The 17,563-nt window shown below is 44.3% G+C and overlaps 2 protein-coding genes and 1 long non-coding RNA gene across 7 annotated transcripts in view; 2 read left to right on the top strand and 1 right to left on the bottom strand.

Annotated features, from left to right (window-relative positions):
• Positions 1-9,542, top strand: part of ZCCHC4 (zinc finger CCHC-type containing 4) — a 44,743-nt gene extending 35,201 nt beyond the window's left edge. For 4 of the 5 annotated variants that reach the window (XM_025437731.3, XM_049108726.1, XM_049108727.1 and 1 more), the window contains 5 exons: positions 1,924-2,045; positions 2,274-2,349; positions 4,023-4,074; positions 4,595-4,739; positions 8,555-9,542. In XM_025437731.3, the coding sequence (XP_025293516.2) occupies positions 1,924-2,045; positions 2,274-2,349; positions 4,023-4,074; positions 4,595-4,739; positions 8,555-8,690 (531 nt within the window). In that variant the 3' untranslated portion in view covers positions 8,691-9,542. Of the gene's footprint in view, positions 1-1,923; positions 2,046-2,273; positions 2,350-4,022; positions 4,075-4,594; positions 4,740-7,730; positions 7,888-8,554 lie in introns of all 5 variants that reach the window. The other variant, XM_035714447.2, reaches the window with a different exon arrangement.
• Positions 9,543-12,457: 2,915 nt separating this feature from the next.
• On the bottom strand, positions 12,458-15,197 carry LOC112653946 (uncharacterized). Its single transcript, XR_003132649.2, has 3 exons — positions 15,100-15,197; positions 14,295-14,551; positions 12,458-13,246 (listed from the first exon to the last, which is right to left on the bottom strand). It is a non-coding gene; the product is annotated as an uncharacterized LOC112653946 (long non-coding RNA).
• Positions 15,198-15,627: 430 nt separating this feature from the next.
• ANAPC4 (anaphase promoting complex subunit 4) overlaps positions 15,628-17,563 on the top strand; it is a 36,423-nt gene continuing 34,487 nt past the window's right edge. The window contains exon 1 of the mRNA XM_025437226.3: positions 15,628-15,897. Coding sequence (XP_025293011.1) covers positions 15,769-15,897 — 129 coding nt within the window. The 5' untranslated portion in view covers positions 15,628-15,768. The remainder of the gene's footprint in view (positions 15,898-17,563) is intronic.

Here is a 17,563-nt window from a genome sequence, read left to right as displayed (position 1 = left end):
GAACTGGTTTTATCAGTGAATGCAGGACTTCAAATGTGATCTAACCTCATGCTTTCCTTGTTAGGATGTTACACTTCTGTGCAGGGCAGCTCTGGGCCAGCGCCAGATTTCATACGGTACGCTAGACTGTGGATTCACCATCCACAGGAACCAGAACTCCCAGGGTTTTGCTTTTGGTTTTGGGTTGGTTTTTCCACACTGTCCCTTGTCTAGCTGGGTCTCCCCGTCTAGCACTTACCATGTTTATAAAGTGCTGTCCCACACTGTCCCTTGTTTCTCTGGGTCTCTAGCACTTACACCCCCACCTGCCCCTGCTAAAGCTTGTTGATCAGTCTTCCTGAACTTGTTCACCTATTAATGTGGTAGGGCATAAGGAGAGCTTCAGAATTTCTCACTAAAGCCCTCTCTTTCCATTATCATTAAGTCCTTACATGTTTATGATTTGCTTATTAAATAGAGCTAGTGTGCAAGCCAGTTCTTCTGAAAAATTCTTAAGCGTATTCTTGTCTGGAATCTAAACAACTCATTATAACTTACTTGAACATTGGGCTCCTGCCTGTACCGACTTCATAAAAATCTCATGGTATTCTTGTGGATAATCTAGAACAGTGGTTCTCAACGTTCAGTGCGCCAGGAGGGCTTGTGAAAAATACAGATTGTGAGGCCTGACTCCCAAGAACTTCTGTTTTGTTAGGTCCTTGACAGGGCGAGAGGCTCTTTCCTAACAAGATCTCAGGGGTGATGCTGATGTTGCTGATCCAGACCCAACACTTGGAGAATTATTGATCTAAAGAAAGACGGACTTAGTGACCAAGTGGGTTCAGAGCAGGTTTCAAAGCAAAGTGAGAACATGTATGGGTAACCAGAGAGGTTGGAGAAGGAGACGAGAGTGAGAAGCTAATAGAAATTGAGCCTGTTAGCTTCAGCATCCTTTCAAGATGATCAGCCAAGCCTGAAGGCTGAGGTTGGGGTCTTGAGGAGAGGTAGATGTTTGAAACAGTCACAACTCATCTGCATCTTTCTGCTGCTACCGTATGCCAGGCCCTGAACTCGGCATTTTACACACATTATCTCACATCACCTTCACAGCATCTCTGGGGCAGGGCTCACTAACCTCCTTTTCTGGGTGAGAATTACATAAATTTGCCTCACATCACAACAAGTGAGCGGCACAGCCACGCCCTGGTCCCCAACCTGTGCCCTGCCAGGATGTAGAGGTCAAATAGCGAATGGTAGGGGGTCAGAGTAAGGCTGTACCAAGACTCGTTGACCTGAGAACTGACATGTAGCGGATTTCACACACAGTGGTGAAAAGCCCCAGCCAAGCTGGCACACATCTCCAAGGGTAAAATTCTTAATTGTGTAATAGGCCTTCTTGTGAAGTCTTTTGTATTGGTTAAAAGATTATAGTTGTTTTCTTAATACCAGGCAATGTGAATTTATCATAACCAGGTTACCTTTTATAGAAAAATTTACCTTTTCTATAACCAGTTTACCTTTTATAGAAAAGTTTACCGGGATCCCTCGGTGGCTCAGCGGTTTAGCACCTGCCTTCGGTCCAGGGCGTGATCCTGGAGTCACGGGATCGAGTCCCACATCGGGTTCCTTGCATGGAGCCTGCTTCTCCCTCTGCCTGTATCTCCACCTCTCTCTCTCTGAGTGTCTATCATGAATAAATAAATAAATCTTTAAAAAAAAAAAAAAAAAGAAAAGTTTACCTTTTCTGTAATGAAATTTCACTCCACAGAGGCTGTTCTGAGTCTGTTGATGAATAAGCAAACTCTTGCTTTTAAGAATTTCTTCTTAAATACTTTGGTTTAACTCTATCTTAGCATCAGCTTGTTCTTTATTGGTTAAGAAATCTTCATCAATGTTGACTCATTTGAATAAATTTTCTTTTTCAAATTTTTTTAAACTTTCTAGGTAGATTATGATAATCATGCACTTTATAAACATGGGAAGACAGGTCGAAAACAGTCTCCTGTGCGTATTTTCACCAATATTCCGCCCAACAAAATAATCCTTCCTAGTGAAGAAGGGTACAGGTAAGATCCTAGTGAGGCCTTGAAATACATGAGTCACTGAAAATAAAGTTCTATATATCTAATATCAAAATGCTGTTAATACTGGCTCATATAGCTCTTCTGTTACTTTTAAATTTGGTCTATAATTTTATATTGAATTTGGATTACACTCAATCTTTATAATAATTGTCTACTCTGTGAGTCTTCCTGAGAATATGCAGCTGATTTATCTGTTTCTTTCCTCCCTAGATTTTGCCCTTTGTGTCAACGATACATCTCCCTAGAGAATCAACATTGTGAGCACTGTAATTCTTGCACCTCCAAGGTATAGGTTTCTATAGAATGCATTTTTATTAAAACATATTCAGTTTATTTTAGCTTACTAGTTTCATTACATTTGCTTACTGTTATTTTGATGATATAATTTGTATTACCATATTATCATTTACTAATTATACTTCAATACAATATTTTATTTCTAATTATAAAGTACAACAGGCTTTAAAAAATAGGTACCTCCATCATCATTAACAGTTGTTTGAATTCACTTTTTTTAAAAAAAGATTTTCTTTATTTGATCAAGAGAGAACACATGGGGAGGTTGGGAGGCAAAGGTAGATTGAGAAGGGAGCCTGACGCCATGGACATGGGATCATGACCTGAGCTGAAGGCAGACGCTAGACCAACTGAGCTACCCAGGCACCCCTGAATTCACTTTTATGTGAGGCATCTATGACTGCTAAAGTAGGAGTATTTCAGATAAGGCACGAGAGGAATGCTAAACTTTGTTGAGGGTAAAATTAAGATGCTTCAAATACGGTACTGAACCATAAGATACTCTCCCTATTCTGATGAAATAATAACAACATATTCTACGTACTTTTTATGTGCCAGGATCTTTCCTACCATACATGGATTACTCAGTCACTCTGCACAAAGCCCGAGTAGATAAGTATTTCCCAGTTTTTATAGATCAGGAAGGACTACGGGGACATACCTCCTATTTATTGTTTTAAGGAGGTGGGATGGCCCTTAAGGGGACCTGTTTATTTTAGCTAAATCCAGTCAGGAAGAACATGTGAGGTTTAGTTTGGCTCATACGCACAAATAATTCTCCAAAGGAAACGCTGTATTTTTATAACTATCATAAAGTATATTTTTCATAACCTCACAATTTTATGACTGGTTATACTTGTTTTTAACTGTGGTAGTGCATCTGATTACATGTAATTTCAATCAGTTTAGAAACTCTCTGTGTTCTTTATTTTAAAAAAAAAATATGCCCAGGTCTTATAAATCTCAAAATGAGGAAAACAAAGCTTCTTTATTTAGAGGTGCACACACAAATGGTAAAAATAAACAAAAGCAAGGAAGTGTCCATCACAGAAACCAGACTAAGTGTTACTTGGTGGGGAAGGAGGAGTGCTGGATTTTGAAGGAGCATGTGGGAGAGTGATGGGGGAACAGTATTCCTTAACCTGTTGGGATTCATCAGTGTGTGCTATATAATAGTCATTAAACTGGACATGTAAGTGTCTTGTATAGTTTTCTAGGTAGTTTCATTTCACAGGTTTAACATTACCCAAACAGTAGCCTATAATCTCTATCTTTTAAAATTATCTAAAGTTCTCAAATATGAATTTCACAAAGGATTATGCTGCATAGACACGTAAAAGTTATGAATCATTAATTCTCTTGAAATTTTCATCAAGTTCTTCTTTGTGTAGATTGGGTTGCTTGAACTGGAGTGGACTTTCAAGATCATGTAGATAAATCCCCTAGTTTTCCAGTTAAGAAAATTGGGGCCCATCAAGGAGACGTTTGAGTTGAGTGGAGAAATGCATAGATTAAAATCAAAGTATTTAATTGTGAAGCCCAGGAAAGTGAGAAATAAGGAATGAATAATTTACACAGATTTTAATAAGACATTTTAATTTTTAATTGTGGAACTTGATTTTTAATGATGGATTAAACATAATTTAAAAATTATTTTTGTAGGATGGCAGGAAATGGAACCATTGCTTTTTCTGCAAAAAGTGTGTAAAACCTTGTAAGTATTTAAACTCAGTGTTTGAGAGCCTATGAAAACATTTCAGAGTTTTTCTTCACCTAAATAGGATTTTTATTTAATTGTATTTATAAGAGGAAAAAAAATAATATAGAGACCGGCATTGATTTACTTGCTTTCTAATTTTTGCAGTTACCAAAGTGCACACTCTCTCCTTCATAGGGAGACATGACTTTGTAACCTGTTTCAGTGTGGCATTTGGTTTGGCTTATTTTAATAGGGCTTTGTGTCACTCAGCCAGCCCCCATTGTGTCAGTGGCTCTCAGCTTATGACTCATTGAAGAAGGGCTGCATTTGTTGCCACATATCAGAAAGAAGTTAGCTGGGTTATGTGGGATTCCGACCTCTTAACCTTGGCCTCTTTAGCCAAATTATAACCAGCAATGCCAACTGGTCACATTATCTGAACTAAACACTATTCATGCTTCCCTGTCATAAGGGCTGATCAAATGAAAAATTATATTAAATGAACTTCTTCTAAGACTTAATTTTTATTTTGTAGCCTGGATCCACTGTAGCATTTGTGGTCACTGTGCGCTTCCAGATCATTCTTGCGGGGGCCCTAAAGATGGCTGCTTTATTTGTGGTGAATTAGACCATAAACGTAGTACTTGTCCTAAAATTACTACATCTAAGAAAGTGAACAGGTGAGTTGACTTCTTTTATTGCCTAGAAAAAAATTTTCCTTCTGTGATTTGTATAAAGCAGTCTATAAAAGTATGCATTAAGGATTCAGAAGTGCTGAATTATTTGCTGTCTTACTGTTATTTATTGTTTGCATAGATGGGGGGAGTGTGAATAAAAGAGCTTAACATTTTTATAGGTAAGACATGAAAATCACCGAAGTATAAGGTAGAAACTGATTAACTTTATATGTCCTGTGGGTCATGTGAAATTACAATTTGTGGGGAGAGAGCCCAAGCTTTATTGATGGACATGATATTCAAGTCAGGATAGATCGGGTGCAGACACATGACAGCAGGCGAGGCTAGAGAAGGCATTTCAGATGGAATGTAGTGTGTAATCCCATGGTGAACACATTGGAAAACGAAGATATCTCTAAATTATATCAGACTTCAAAAAAAAAACATTTACTATTTAAATATGAAAATTTTAATTTTTACCACTTTTTTTCTATGATTATTTTTACTTCTTTCGACCAATATTTGGTATTGGTTATCACTCAGAGCAAAGTTATACCGATGACAACAGCATATTTAGAAAAATCATTGCTATTTCAACTGGGCTCATTTGAATGATTACACTTAGAAAAAAACCTAAAAGGGATGATAGTTATTGAGTCTTCTTGTTTTATTGTTATGAAAAGCACACATTAACATTATGTGATAATTGGGCAGCCCGGGTGGCTCAGTGGTTTGGCGCAGCCTTCGGCCCAGGACGTGATCCTGGGGACCCAGGATCCAGTCTCACGTCGGGCTCCCTGCATGGAGCCTGCTTCTCCCTCTGCCTCTGTCTCTACCTCTGCCTCTGTCTCTACCTCTCTCTCTCTCTCTCTCTCTCTCTCTCTCTGTCTCTCATGAATAAATAAATCTTAAAAAAAAAAAAAAAACTTGTGAGAATTGAGGTCAGCATAACATTTTTGAGCTATCTCACGACTTCTGATAAAAAAAATTCTTAGTATTAGAAATATCTAATGTTATTTATGATTGTATTAGAATTCTTTTCCCTTTGTTAATTTGTTTTTAGTCAGTGGCAATTAGTTTTTGCCAGTAAGGTCCAGCTATTTAAATTCTGCCTACTGTTTTATTTTTCCATCACTTTTCATCAAATTTACTTTAAACAGTTATTTCCAGTATGTAATCCAGGGTAGAAATTAAAGTTTCTAAATTAAGTAGTGTATAAAAGATTTTTTCTTAGAAACCTTTAGGAATAAAGGACCACCTAATAAGCTAGTGGCATGGGATTGTTGCCCCATGCACGAGGTAATTGTGGTCGCAAACAGAGTTAGTAATATGCTCAGACTTTCAGTGTGTGATCTTATGATACATGGAAACTTAATTTGCGTTTTGCTAATGTCTTATAAGCTCCTTGTTGGCTCCTCTGTAGCTTGGGCTAGTTTGCTGAGTAGTATGCTATTGTTTTCATTGAAGGAAACCATTTAGTATCTTTCAGTACTAGATTTTATCAAGTTTAATTCAGGGAGCAAGTCCATTAGGATGTGGTATACCTGATAAGTCTTAAATAGCATTACTTTTTTTCTCTCAGAAGAGACTCCTAAACTCCTGCAAACAGTTCTCTTCAGGGATGGCTTTCAAAAAATTTTCCTAATGAAATTGGCAAGGCAAATTTTTTTCTTTACAATGATAAAAAATAATTTAAATCACCTTTTTTAGCATATATGGCATAAAAGATCTCATAGCTGTCATATTAATTTGTTTTTCTTGAGTTTAATTTGCCTTTGCTCATGAAGTGGAATGGTGCTGGCTCCCTCTTGTGGTTAATCATTTTTATCATTACATAAATACCTATAATTTAGAGGACAAACACTAGGTCAATTCAATTTTAAGGCAAAACAAAATAATGATTTATACTCAAGGAATGCAGTTTATACTCAGTTGAAAGACTTTATCTCTGGAAAGTTTGTTTATTCATATTACAAATGAATATTTTCTTCTGCTTTTGTTTACTGTGTCCTTTAGTGGGGTCTGCTGGTTCATGTTTAGTTCTTTTTATAAGTAGATAAGCCGAAGAAAATTTGTTTAAATTTTCTTTACAGGCACATACAGCTTCATTGTGCCATCAAGAGATTATACTTAATAAATTTGCTAAATCATCCCTTGTCAGGACATTAGCCTACTTAAAATAATGGCTGGAGGGAAAGGAGATTTATATAGCATACAAAAGAGTATAAAGATAGCTGTGGTATTTGTTTTATTTTTGAACTGATAGGTTACCCACTGTATAATCCAAAATCTAAATAAGAAAAAATGGAAAGTTGTCAAGCAAAATTCTGAAGAATAGTCATGTGGAGCTACTAATAATAGCTAATGTTTGTTTAGTGATTACTCTATGCTTAGCACTTCACATATCTGAATAATTTAGGAGAGTATATAGTATCAAGGTAGTTAAGAACACAGGTTCTAGCATCAAGCTGGTTCTGCTGGTTCCTCACAGAGGATTTCATAGCCTCAGTTTCTTTCCCCCCAAAAAATTAGGGGAGGGAAATGATAAGTGACATCTACCTTGTCTCAGTCTCCCAGATCCTTGGAGTCAAAGACTATGCCTCTCATTTTTGTATTTCCAGCCCTTACTATATATGTTGTGTGAACAAAAAGCGAGGCCTGCGTTTGGTCCACTGAGGGATCATATACTATACATGAAGGCCCTTTGCCGGATTTTGGTCTTGGGAAGATGAAGAATAAGCTTCTCTCTAGGACTTGGGGTTTAGGAGGAGTGAGTCTAATGACAGATATTGCTGGGTACCCGTGGGGATCTTCCAGGTTTGCCCGTGGTGGCAGCCCCAGCCCTTTCCTTGGTTTGTGATATGATAAATGGCATGATTCTGCTAGCTTAGAGAAAATGAATGAACCGACCGGTAATCTTTCTCAGCTATAGATTGTCTGGAACCTGGTTCAGAGAGCACCAGAAGCTTAAGGATCTGTTTTGTTCTGGTGTAGTGTTCTTAGAGCGTGAGTTCCAAGTCGATCATTGTGAAGCTCGTCACTCAAGAAGGCAAAGACCACAACATGTGGACATCCTATGTGGCACTTGTCTGGACTTTTAGACCCATCGAGGAAAGGAAAATTAGCTGTAGAGCTTACAAGATGGGCCTCTGTAAGTGCTGCCCATTTTTCCATTGTGCCATTTCATTTCTCTGCCTCTGCTAACTGGCACATGTATCGGTCCTTTTCCTGAAAAATGTAATTCAAGGATTTGAAAATTGAAATGCTGAGTTGAGCAGTACAGATGTACCAATACCAAAATAGCAGCAAAACACCCTCGGACCTCATTGGCCTTACTGTTTTTAAATTTTAAATAATATATGTCCCAAATATTATTTGAACACACAATCGATATAAAAGTTATTGACAAAATATTTTGTGTTCTTTCTTCAATATCCGGTGTGCATTTTATGTGTTAGAGCACATATTCTCACTACATTCCAAGTGCTTGGTGGCCACATGCTGACCAGAGTCTACCATATGGTTAAGCACAGTGGGTGGCTTTTCCTGGCTTGACTTTCTACCTCTAGTGGGCTTGTCCCAAATAAATCTGTAGTAACCGTCTTTCAGAGAAATTTCTTTACTTAAGCATTTTGCTTAGTCAGGCCTCTGATTGTCTCCTTGTTATTATGGTGAGGATTCTGAGGATTTATGCTTATGATACAGTAAATTCTTCTCCTTCTGTTTTCTTATTTGGTCAGCTGGTTAATTAAATTCCAACATAATTACATAATTCACTATGCTTATTCTACAAAATAATTTAGCACCTTGTTTTTCAGAGCTGTCAGAAAGCAGAAGCAAAGAAAAAGTAATAAGATGAAAATGGGGATCACTAAAGGACAATCCATGAATCATACATCTGTTACAAGGAAGAAGAACAGGAGAGAAAGAGCCCATCAATATCTTTGCTCTTAAATGTCCAGTGACTCGAGAATAAGAAAGATTTATTGTCCAACCTTTGATGCCATTTTCTGAAAGGGCCACATTGGACTTAAATTCTGTTGCTTTCAAAGGTATGCACCTTTCTAAGCCAGATAATAGGCAGGTAGTATTTGCTGGTTTATGGACACCTCAGCAGCCTCTCTGGGGACATGGGGAGGTGTTCCATCCTGAGATGGTTGACCAGATCTTTCTGTGTGCCTTTTTTCTCACTTTAAATCTCTCCCAATCACATGATTTGGGCCTCTTTTGAACAACGGGCATGCAGCATTCTTTTGCAGAAAGTGTCAGAAGAAAAATGAAAGTGAGAATGTGAAGTCTGGTTTATGTTAAACACAAGAATGTTAATTTAGATACAGAAATGTTCTAAGTATCAAAATATTGTATGATGACTTAAACCCCTCTTGCAAAGAAAAGTACAATGAACAATTAGTTTTAGACAAAAATCTGAAGATGATGGAGAGAATTTCCAAAAAGTAGTCTTAAGATACAAAGATTATAATTATGGTTTTATTATTAAATACTTGTCAAGTCCTTTTTACAGTGTCCTTTGATGGTGTAGAAGCACTTAAATGTTGTAGAATGAATGAGATGTCTAGAATTATGACTCGCTCCATCAACTCCATGTCTTTTAACTGAGGCAGTAAATTTATTTCTTTGTAAAAGTAGTAGCAGAAGGCAGGATAGTTTGGAGACTAAAACCTCTCGTCCCTATTCTGATGAACCCTTCCTGACTGTATGTCCTTGGCCAGGTCATTCACTCACAGCCCATTTCTTTGTTATTATGTAATTATCTTATTACAGGCTTGTTTTTATGGTTATGTTAAATGAGGCACATGTGCCTGGCTCTCATTTCCGTGAGTGAGAAATGTTAACAAGGGCAGATGGATGGGTACGGGGCCCTAATGGTAATCATATGGTTGTCCAGTATCACTGTAGTGAAGGGGCTGGGTTTGAACTCTGAGAACACACAGGCCCTCTCCCCTTTCTCTGCTGGGTATCTGACGTGTGATCTCCTTAGGATTGCATACTTTTGGTTGCTTTCATTTGCATAATGACTTTTCTCTTACTCCCAAACAGCTGCTTTAGAGCAGGTTTGGAAGCATGCTTGCTTGGGCTTAGCTACAGTCCTGTGAGTGAAGGTGCAAGAACTGCACCCCATCTGGCAATGAAATTCCATCTGGTCTTTAAGTTAGGACTGTTTGATGCCTGGTGTGGAAGGCATTAAGCGTGGCCCTGATCAGTGGATGGGGCTGTATATCCAGCGATATCAAAAGATGAGCTAAGCCCCCTGGACTAAACAAGAATCAGAAAACACTTCCCTTGGTATGCCGGGGGTGGGGGGGGTGGGGGGGGTGGGGGGGGTGGGGATGCTCAGCAGTTGAGCGGCTGGCTTTGACCCAGGGTGTGATCCTGGAATCCCTGGATCGAGTCTCATATCGGGCTCCCTGCAGGGAGCCTGCTTCTCCCTCTGCCCGCCTGCTTCTCCCTCTGCCCGTGTCTGCCTCTCTCTCTGTGTCTCTCATGAATAAGTAAATAAAGCATTAAAAAAAAAAAAAAAGCACTTCCCTTACCCCCTTTTGCACATGGGCTGCTATGGTGATCGGAACGGTAGATTTAGAGGTGACTGGGTGAGATAGGAACCTTTTGCAGACCATTGTGAGTGTTCCCCTCCCTGATTCGATTTCAGCTCAGGTCATGATGTCAAGGATGTGAGATTGAGCTCCTCCTCCTCCACCCACCGTGTCAGGCTCTGCTCTCAGCAAGGAATCTGCTTGAGATTCTCTCTCTCTCTCTCTGCTACCCCCCCAATAAATAAATCTTTAAAAAATTTTGGTGATTTTGCTTTTGTGTTCAATTAATACTAATTTTAAGAACTAACTGCTTCTTTCTTTTCTCAGGTAGTAAAGAATAGGATGTAAAAATGTCTCTGGGATGTAAAGTGTGATGGGAGATGAGTTTATTTGTTCTAATTAAAAATATGCATTTCTGAATATTAAGATAGCTACCTACTCAAAACAGCAATTGAGGAAAGTCCCTAAATTAGACACCTAAAATTTTCTAAGCTTTTTAAAAGGATGTTTTTCTTAAATTATTACAGCTAAATTTCATTAAACTTCTTGCTTATATTACAAAATTCAAGGAAATCCAGAGTCACTTTGTAGGCCCTGAGTGATCATATTTCAAGTTTTTTCTTATATTTAGTTTGATAGACTAATTCACTTCTGATTTATTTCTCCAATATGCCCACTGTTTTCACCTCTTCCTCTTCTTTATGTTTCCAGGAGTATTTCCTTCCATCTGGCCACCTATTAAACCCTTATGGAGCCTTCAGGCCCTGGCCGGAGTCTCACTGTCTTCTGGGAAGTCCAGGCTGTGTCCCTGCTACCATCCCATACCTTCCTCTCTGGAGGTGTTCTGCAACCACATTTCAGGCACTTTTCGTGTATTGTTCTGTGATTAGGCTTACAGATTGTGTTTCCCCACAAGATTTCAGTTTCTTAATGTCCGTACCCATTTTATACCATCTTATATCTCTCATGCATTATGTAGGTGCTCAAAAAAATTTGATGAAAGCATGGAATCTTCTAGAAGTCTTCATATGGTAGGTGTATTCGTGTGCTAGGGCTACCATAACAAACTATCAGAGACTGGCGGCTTAAATCACAATAATTTATCTTCTCACAGTTCTGGAGGCCGGAAGCCCAAGAATGAGGTGTTGGCAAATTTGGATCTGCTGCCTCTCCTTAGCCTTCCGTGGTGTTTCCTTTGTGCATATGATTCCCCGCTATCTCTCTGCATCCAGGTTTCCTTTTTAAGGATACTAATCAGATTGGGTTAAGGTCCACTCACATGGCCTCATTTTACCTTAATTTCCTTTTTAAAGTCCCATCTCCAAATACAGTCCCATTCTGAAGTACTGGAGGCTGGGCTTCAACATCTGGATTTAGAGGGTACCGTTCAGTTCTTAACAGGTGTGCCTAAGACACGGAGAGGTGTCTTTCCTCTTTGTTTCATTTATTTATTTTAATCGTTATTTATTTTTGTAAAGTGGGCTCCACGCCCGGGGTTGAACTTAACGACCCCGAGATCAAGACCGGATTGCTGAGATCAAGAGCTGGATGTTCAACTGACTGAACCACCCAGGCTCCCCTCGGTCTTTTCTCTTTCCTAGAAGGACTGAAAAAAGGACAACAGGCTGAAACAATATTGGAGGACTTAGAGTCAGTAGGAAGACGGTCTTGCTACTGAGGGTTTAGGTGTGTGTTAATGATTGGGATGTACTAGGTGAGCAAGACTGAGAACCTTTAAACTTCGAATAATTCAGCTTTCGAGGTAATTTTAAGAAAAACACGTAGGTTGATATCTGACCCCCTCAAAGTCATCTACAAAATACTAGGACATCTAGGAGAAGTCTAATTTTTAAATAAAATCACAGCCCACAAAGGGTCCTGGTGTGATGCTGCCTCCCTCAAGATGTCCCCATTGGTGTCTCTCCTGGAATAGTATGTTTCTTGCCAGTGAAATAAAAACGTGCATGTCGGGATCCCTGGGTGGCGCAGCGGTTCAGCGCCTGCTTTGGCCCAGGGCGTGATCCTGGAGACCCAGGATCGAATCCCACGTCAGGCTCCCGGTGCATGGAGTCTGCTTCTCCCTCTGCCTATGTCTCTGCCCTCTCTCTCTCTCTCTCTGTGACTATCATAAGTAAATTAAAAAAAAAAAAAAAAAAAAAAAGTGCATGTTTGTATGTCTTTCATTCCCATTCCTACTTTCTTTTTTTTCCCCCTACTTCTTTTAAGGTACTTAAACTATGCCCTGTATTAGATCGACTTTTTTGTACTTACTTCCCCTGTCCAGATAAGCTCGTTGGTAGCAGTGGCCTGTGGACACCGTGGTGTGTGTTCACTAGCTCCTGGAGCTGTGCTTTGCACACTAATGTCAGAGACAACAGCTGCTGCACGTGTGACTTCACTAATTCTCCCCATGACCCCAGGAAGTGGGTGGCTGACTAACACCCTGGCTCACCCACCAAGTGGTAGCTGCTCATAAATCAGGACTGAGTGAGTGGAGATGCCATGTAATATACTGTGTGAGGTCTCAAAACCCTAACTGGGCGACCTGAGTAAGAACCTAAGACGCTTAGAGCTGCCGAGGTAAGGAGAGCTTGCACAAAATGCAAAGGAAAATCTAATTTCACCTATTTGATGCGATTTTAATTGGAGCATGAGGACAGGGGTTAAATTAGTCAAGGGTCAGCTAAGAAGGTCATTGCAATCAGGTGAAGATGTGATCTCGACAGTTTGATTTCAGGCGAGTTAGTATAAATGTTAACTCAGCAAGACTTAGGGGGGGAAAAACACCCAAAGTGAGCAAGCAGATCTCGGAGCTCTGAGAGGTGAGTATTATCCTGTTAGCTGGACAGGCACAAGATTCTCACACTATTTGGTTACTTAATACCACTGCAGATTAGAGGCCTAACATCTGCTGGTCTCTGAGAGACTAGGCCTGAGTAGATGGGCCAGTTTCTTTACCTGTGAATGTAGGGGCGAGGAGTAGGAGAAATCAGAGAAATCAGACAATATTTTACGTGCTTAATGAGGACAGAAAGACAAAGGGCTTACCTGTTGACTTTACAATTAATGCACGAGCCAGGTAAATCAAAACGAAAAGCCTCTCCAGTCCCCTACCTCCCAGAGATAACCACTGCCACAACTTCTGTGTATGTTCTTCAAAAATAAATTTTTGCATAAATAGCTATATAAACACACTCTAAAATATCCCCCACAAAAAATGGAATGGGGACTACCTACCATTTTGTAATTCTTTTTTTCATAAACATCTGAACATCAGTTTATATTTACAATAGTATTATTCTTCAGTATGGGCATAATGTACTTTTTTAAGTCAGCCTCTTATGGTTGGACATCTAAGTTGTTTGCATTTTTTCACTCTTGTAAACAACTTGTAAAAGTGCTAACCACACTGATGACTTTCCTTTGTTTCCTTAGGAGAGCTTTCGATACCTGTGAATACTGGTTCTGTAGCTCTTATTAGAACTATTCTTCAGATTGGAATCACATGAGTTGGTCTCTGAATTTCTTTCGCAGAGACAGACAAAACACCCCGGATTTAGACTCACTCTGGCAGGATGGACCATCTCCCAAATACCTTTATACTTAAAACTACCCTTTGGCTAGTTGTGATTGAGTGTCCTGTTGAAGTGTTGACTGGCTGTGTCGGCAGGATCTTTCCCACCCTCTCCAACGTGTGCCTGTCGTGGGGTTTGGGAGAGAGATGACCGACATCCTCACCAGCTCTTGGGGAGGACTTTTTTTTTTTAATTTTTTTTTTAATTTTTATTTATTTACGATAGTCACACAGAGAGAGAGAGAGAGAGGCAGAGAGAGGCAGAGACATAGGCAGAGGGAGAAGCAGGCTCCATGCACCAGGAGCCCGATGTGGGATTCGATCCCGGGTCTCCAGGATCGCGCCCTGGGCCAAAGGCAGGCCCCAAACCGCTGCGCCACCCAGGGATCCCTGGGGAGGACTTTTTATGGGGCATTGTTCCATACTCCGTACCTGTGACTGATTGCAGGTTAGGCTCATGATAGGGCTTGGTCTAATCACGGCAAAGCTCAGGGCTTTGGTCTTGTGATTGGTGAAGAGGCCTTCGTTCTCTCTCTGAATGCAGAAGCGCGTAGATCCAGTTGCTGATGGCAGCTTTCCTCCGACCCCGGGGGGAGCCAGCCTCATGATGGTGTCCGCCCTGAGCTTGGTCCTCGATGTCTCCTGAGTCCCTGGATCTAGCCTGCCCTGAGGTCGGCTCTGCTTCTGGACTTGTACATGAACCAATACATTCTAGTTATTACTTCTGCCACTTTGAGTTGGGTTTTTTTTTTTTTTTTGTCATTTAATAAATGCAACCCTCGTAGGATGAGAGATTCCAACACCGATCTACGTCCATCTCTTTCCAGCCAATTTTTTACTTTGTATGTTTCACCGATTTTATGACTTGGACCCCTCCAGATGACAGCCTCTCGCATGGCCTAGAGGAGTCACAGCCCACATGGTTCCCGCTTCCATTCCTGAAGGTGCGCGGGCCCGGCCTTCTCCCCGTCACACCTGACCTCGCAGGGTCCTGTGGGTCGTCACGGACTCGCACTCCGCCCCGGACACCCGCCTCGCTCCCGCCGCCGCCCTGCCCGCCTTCCCTCGGCCCTTGACACGTAGCCGCGTCAACCCGCATCTCCGCCCCGGCCGAGCGCAGCCTAAGCCTTTCAGGGCGCGGCCCCCGCCCCGGCCTCGGGCCTCCTGTAGGTCCTCTGCCCCGGGAGGTCCTCCGCGGGAGGAGGCCTGGGTGAGCGCGCAGCCCTCGCACTACCACCTGCTACCGCCTGTCAACCGCCGGCCTTACTGGGACAGTCGAGCTAGTTGCCCGCTCAGGGGGTTTGGAGCTGGGGGGCCCCGCCGCGCGCCCCCGCCTCCGCCCCCCGCGCGCTCCCGCTCCCCTCCGCGTGCCCCCGTGTCCCCGCTCCCTCCGCGCGCTCCCGCCCCCGCCCCGTGCGCGCCCCCGTCCGCGTGTCCTCGCCCCCGATTCCCGCCCCCCTCCGCGCGCCCCCGTGTCCCTGCCCCCCTCCGCGTGCCCCCCGCGCGCTCCCGCCTCCCGCCCCCCTCCGCGCGCCCCCGTGTCCCCGCCCCCCTCCGCGTGCCCCCCGCGCGCTCCCGACTCCCGCCCCCTCCGCGTGTCCCCGCCGCGCGCTCCCGCCCCCGCCCCGTGCGCGCCCCCGCCCGCGTTCCTCGCCCCCGCGCGCCCCCGCCCCGCGCGCCTCCGGGTCTTCTCGCGAGGAAGTCCGGGCCCGGAAGTGCCGGCAGCGCGCGGCGGCGGGCGGCGGGCGGCGCGGGGGCTCGGGCGCGCGGCGGGTGGAGGAGCGGGGAGGCGGGGGGAGGTGGTCCGGGCGGCGCGGGCCGCGGAGAGGGACCCCCGGTACCGCCTGGCCGGGAGCCCCCCCCCCTCGGCGGCGTCCGACCGGGGAGTCCCCGCAGGGCCGCCCCCATGTTGCGTTTCCCGACCTGCTTCCCGTCCTTCCGGGTGGTGGGAGAGAAGCAGCTGCCGCAGGAGATCATTTTCCTGGTCTGGTCGCCCAAGCGCGATCTCATCGCTTTGGCCAACACGGCCGGCGAGGTGAGTGAGCCCGAGCCCGCCACGGCGAGCGCGTGCCGCCGGCCCGGCCTCAGTTTCCCCGCGGCCGCCCCGCCCTCCCCCCCCCCCCTTCGCAGAGCGCGTCGGGAGCGGCCGCGGGAGGCCCCCAGGATGGGCCCATTTCCCGTATTGCGAGGCGAGAGCGGCGGTCCTCGCGCAGCGGAGTCGCTCGGCCGGCGGCCCGGCATCCCCGAGTCTGAGTCCCGTCGAGTCCTTCATTTGTCAAATGGGCGTTTGGGAAGCCCGTGGCGTGTGGCGCGTCCCCTGGGCATGCTCGGGCCTCAGACGGCGCGTCTCACGGCAGGTTCGAAGATCTAGACTCTCTTGGCCAAGTGTTCATTCTTATTTATTATTATTTTTTAAAGATTTTATGTATTCATGACGGACACAGGGCGAGAGGCAGAGACGCAGGCAGAGGGAGAAGCAGGCCCGGTGCAGGGAGCCCGATGCGGGACTCGATCCCGGGACCCGGGGTCACCACGCGCCCCTGAGCGCTGAGCGCCCGGGCGCCCCTTGTCCAAGCTTCCTCCTGCGGATCGCGGGGCCGACTCCTACTAAGAACACCTGTAAAGCAAGGGAATGATGCTTGCCTGGGCCCACGGGGCGCACCTGAGTGTTGTCACCTGGCGTTTCTAGTTCCCAATCACGTTCGGCCTCATCACGGGTAACCGCTGCATCTACCTTTGTCCTGAGGGCCCCGGTCACCCGGCAGCCATTTTGTAAGGAAACCCTCAGCCCTGCAGGTCTCCTCCTTCCCCGGCAGGTAGGAGTTGTGTGCAGACCAGCTGGGACCCAGGGGTAAGGAATACTTAGCAGCCTGCAGAGCCGCGGCGCATGCCGGCTGCTGCTACCTCCTCACCCGGCGTTGCTGCCTCCTTCCTCAAGGCCCTCCGTGTTACCTCCTGGCCGCTGCCCTCTGCCACCGTGCCCTGGAACCCTTCCTGCTCCGGAGGGGGGTGCAGATAGTACAGCCGCGGCAGTAGGACGGAAGGGAGAGCAGGGATCCGTGGGACTAGATGTGTAGATGTCATAGCGGGCCTTTGTGCCCCTTTCCTCAGTGAAGGAGGAGCACCGTCTAGGAGTGAGGGCGGAGAAAATACTGGTAGTTGGAGAAGTGCGGGGTATGAAAAGCTCATGAGGCAAGTGGACTAGGGAAACTTAGTAAGGTTGCTGGTCAGGGGACACCTGGGGTGCTCAGCGGTTGAGCATCTCCCTTCAGTTCAGGTCGTGAGTGACCCCAGGGTCTCGGGATGGAATCCCGCATGGGGCCCCCTGCAGGGAGCCTGCTTCTCCCTCTGCCTGTGTCTCTGCCCCTCTCTCTGTCTCTCTCATGAATAAATAAATAAAATCTTCAAAACAACCAAAAAAAAAAAAAAAAACAAACACACAGATTGCTGGTCAGAATTAAGAGCCACAGGAGGTTGGTTGTCTTGTAGTTTGGCGGAATCTAGTGAGCATGGTTGTGTCTCTGCTGTTCTGTTCGACTCCGTGGGTGTAGGCATGGTTGGGTCTCACCAGGGTGTTGTTTTGCAAGTGTGACATAGCGACAGAGATGCAAGGGAGTTAAAGTTACATGTAAGAGGAGCGATGGTATTGGTGGTCCTTGGATTCTAACACAATTAAGTATGGAAGTGGGGGGGGGTTGTGA

Source organism: Canis lupus, chromosome 3, assembly GCF_003254725.2.
Source record: "Canis lupus dingo isolate Sandy chromosome 3, ASM325472v2, whole genome shotgun sequence".
In the NCBI taxonomy this organism is placed as follows: Eukaryota; Metazoa; Chordata; class Mammalia; order Carnivora; family Canidae; genus Canis; species Canis lupus.
The sequence above is the reverse complement of the archived record's forward strand: the minus strand, read 5'-3'. Positions and strand labels throughout refer to the sequence as shown.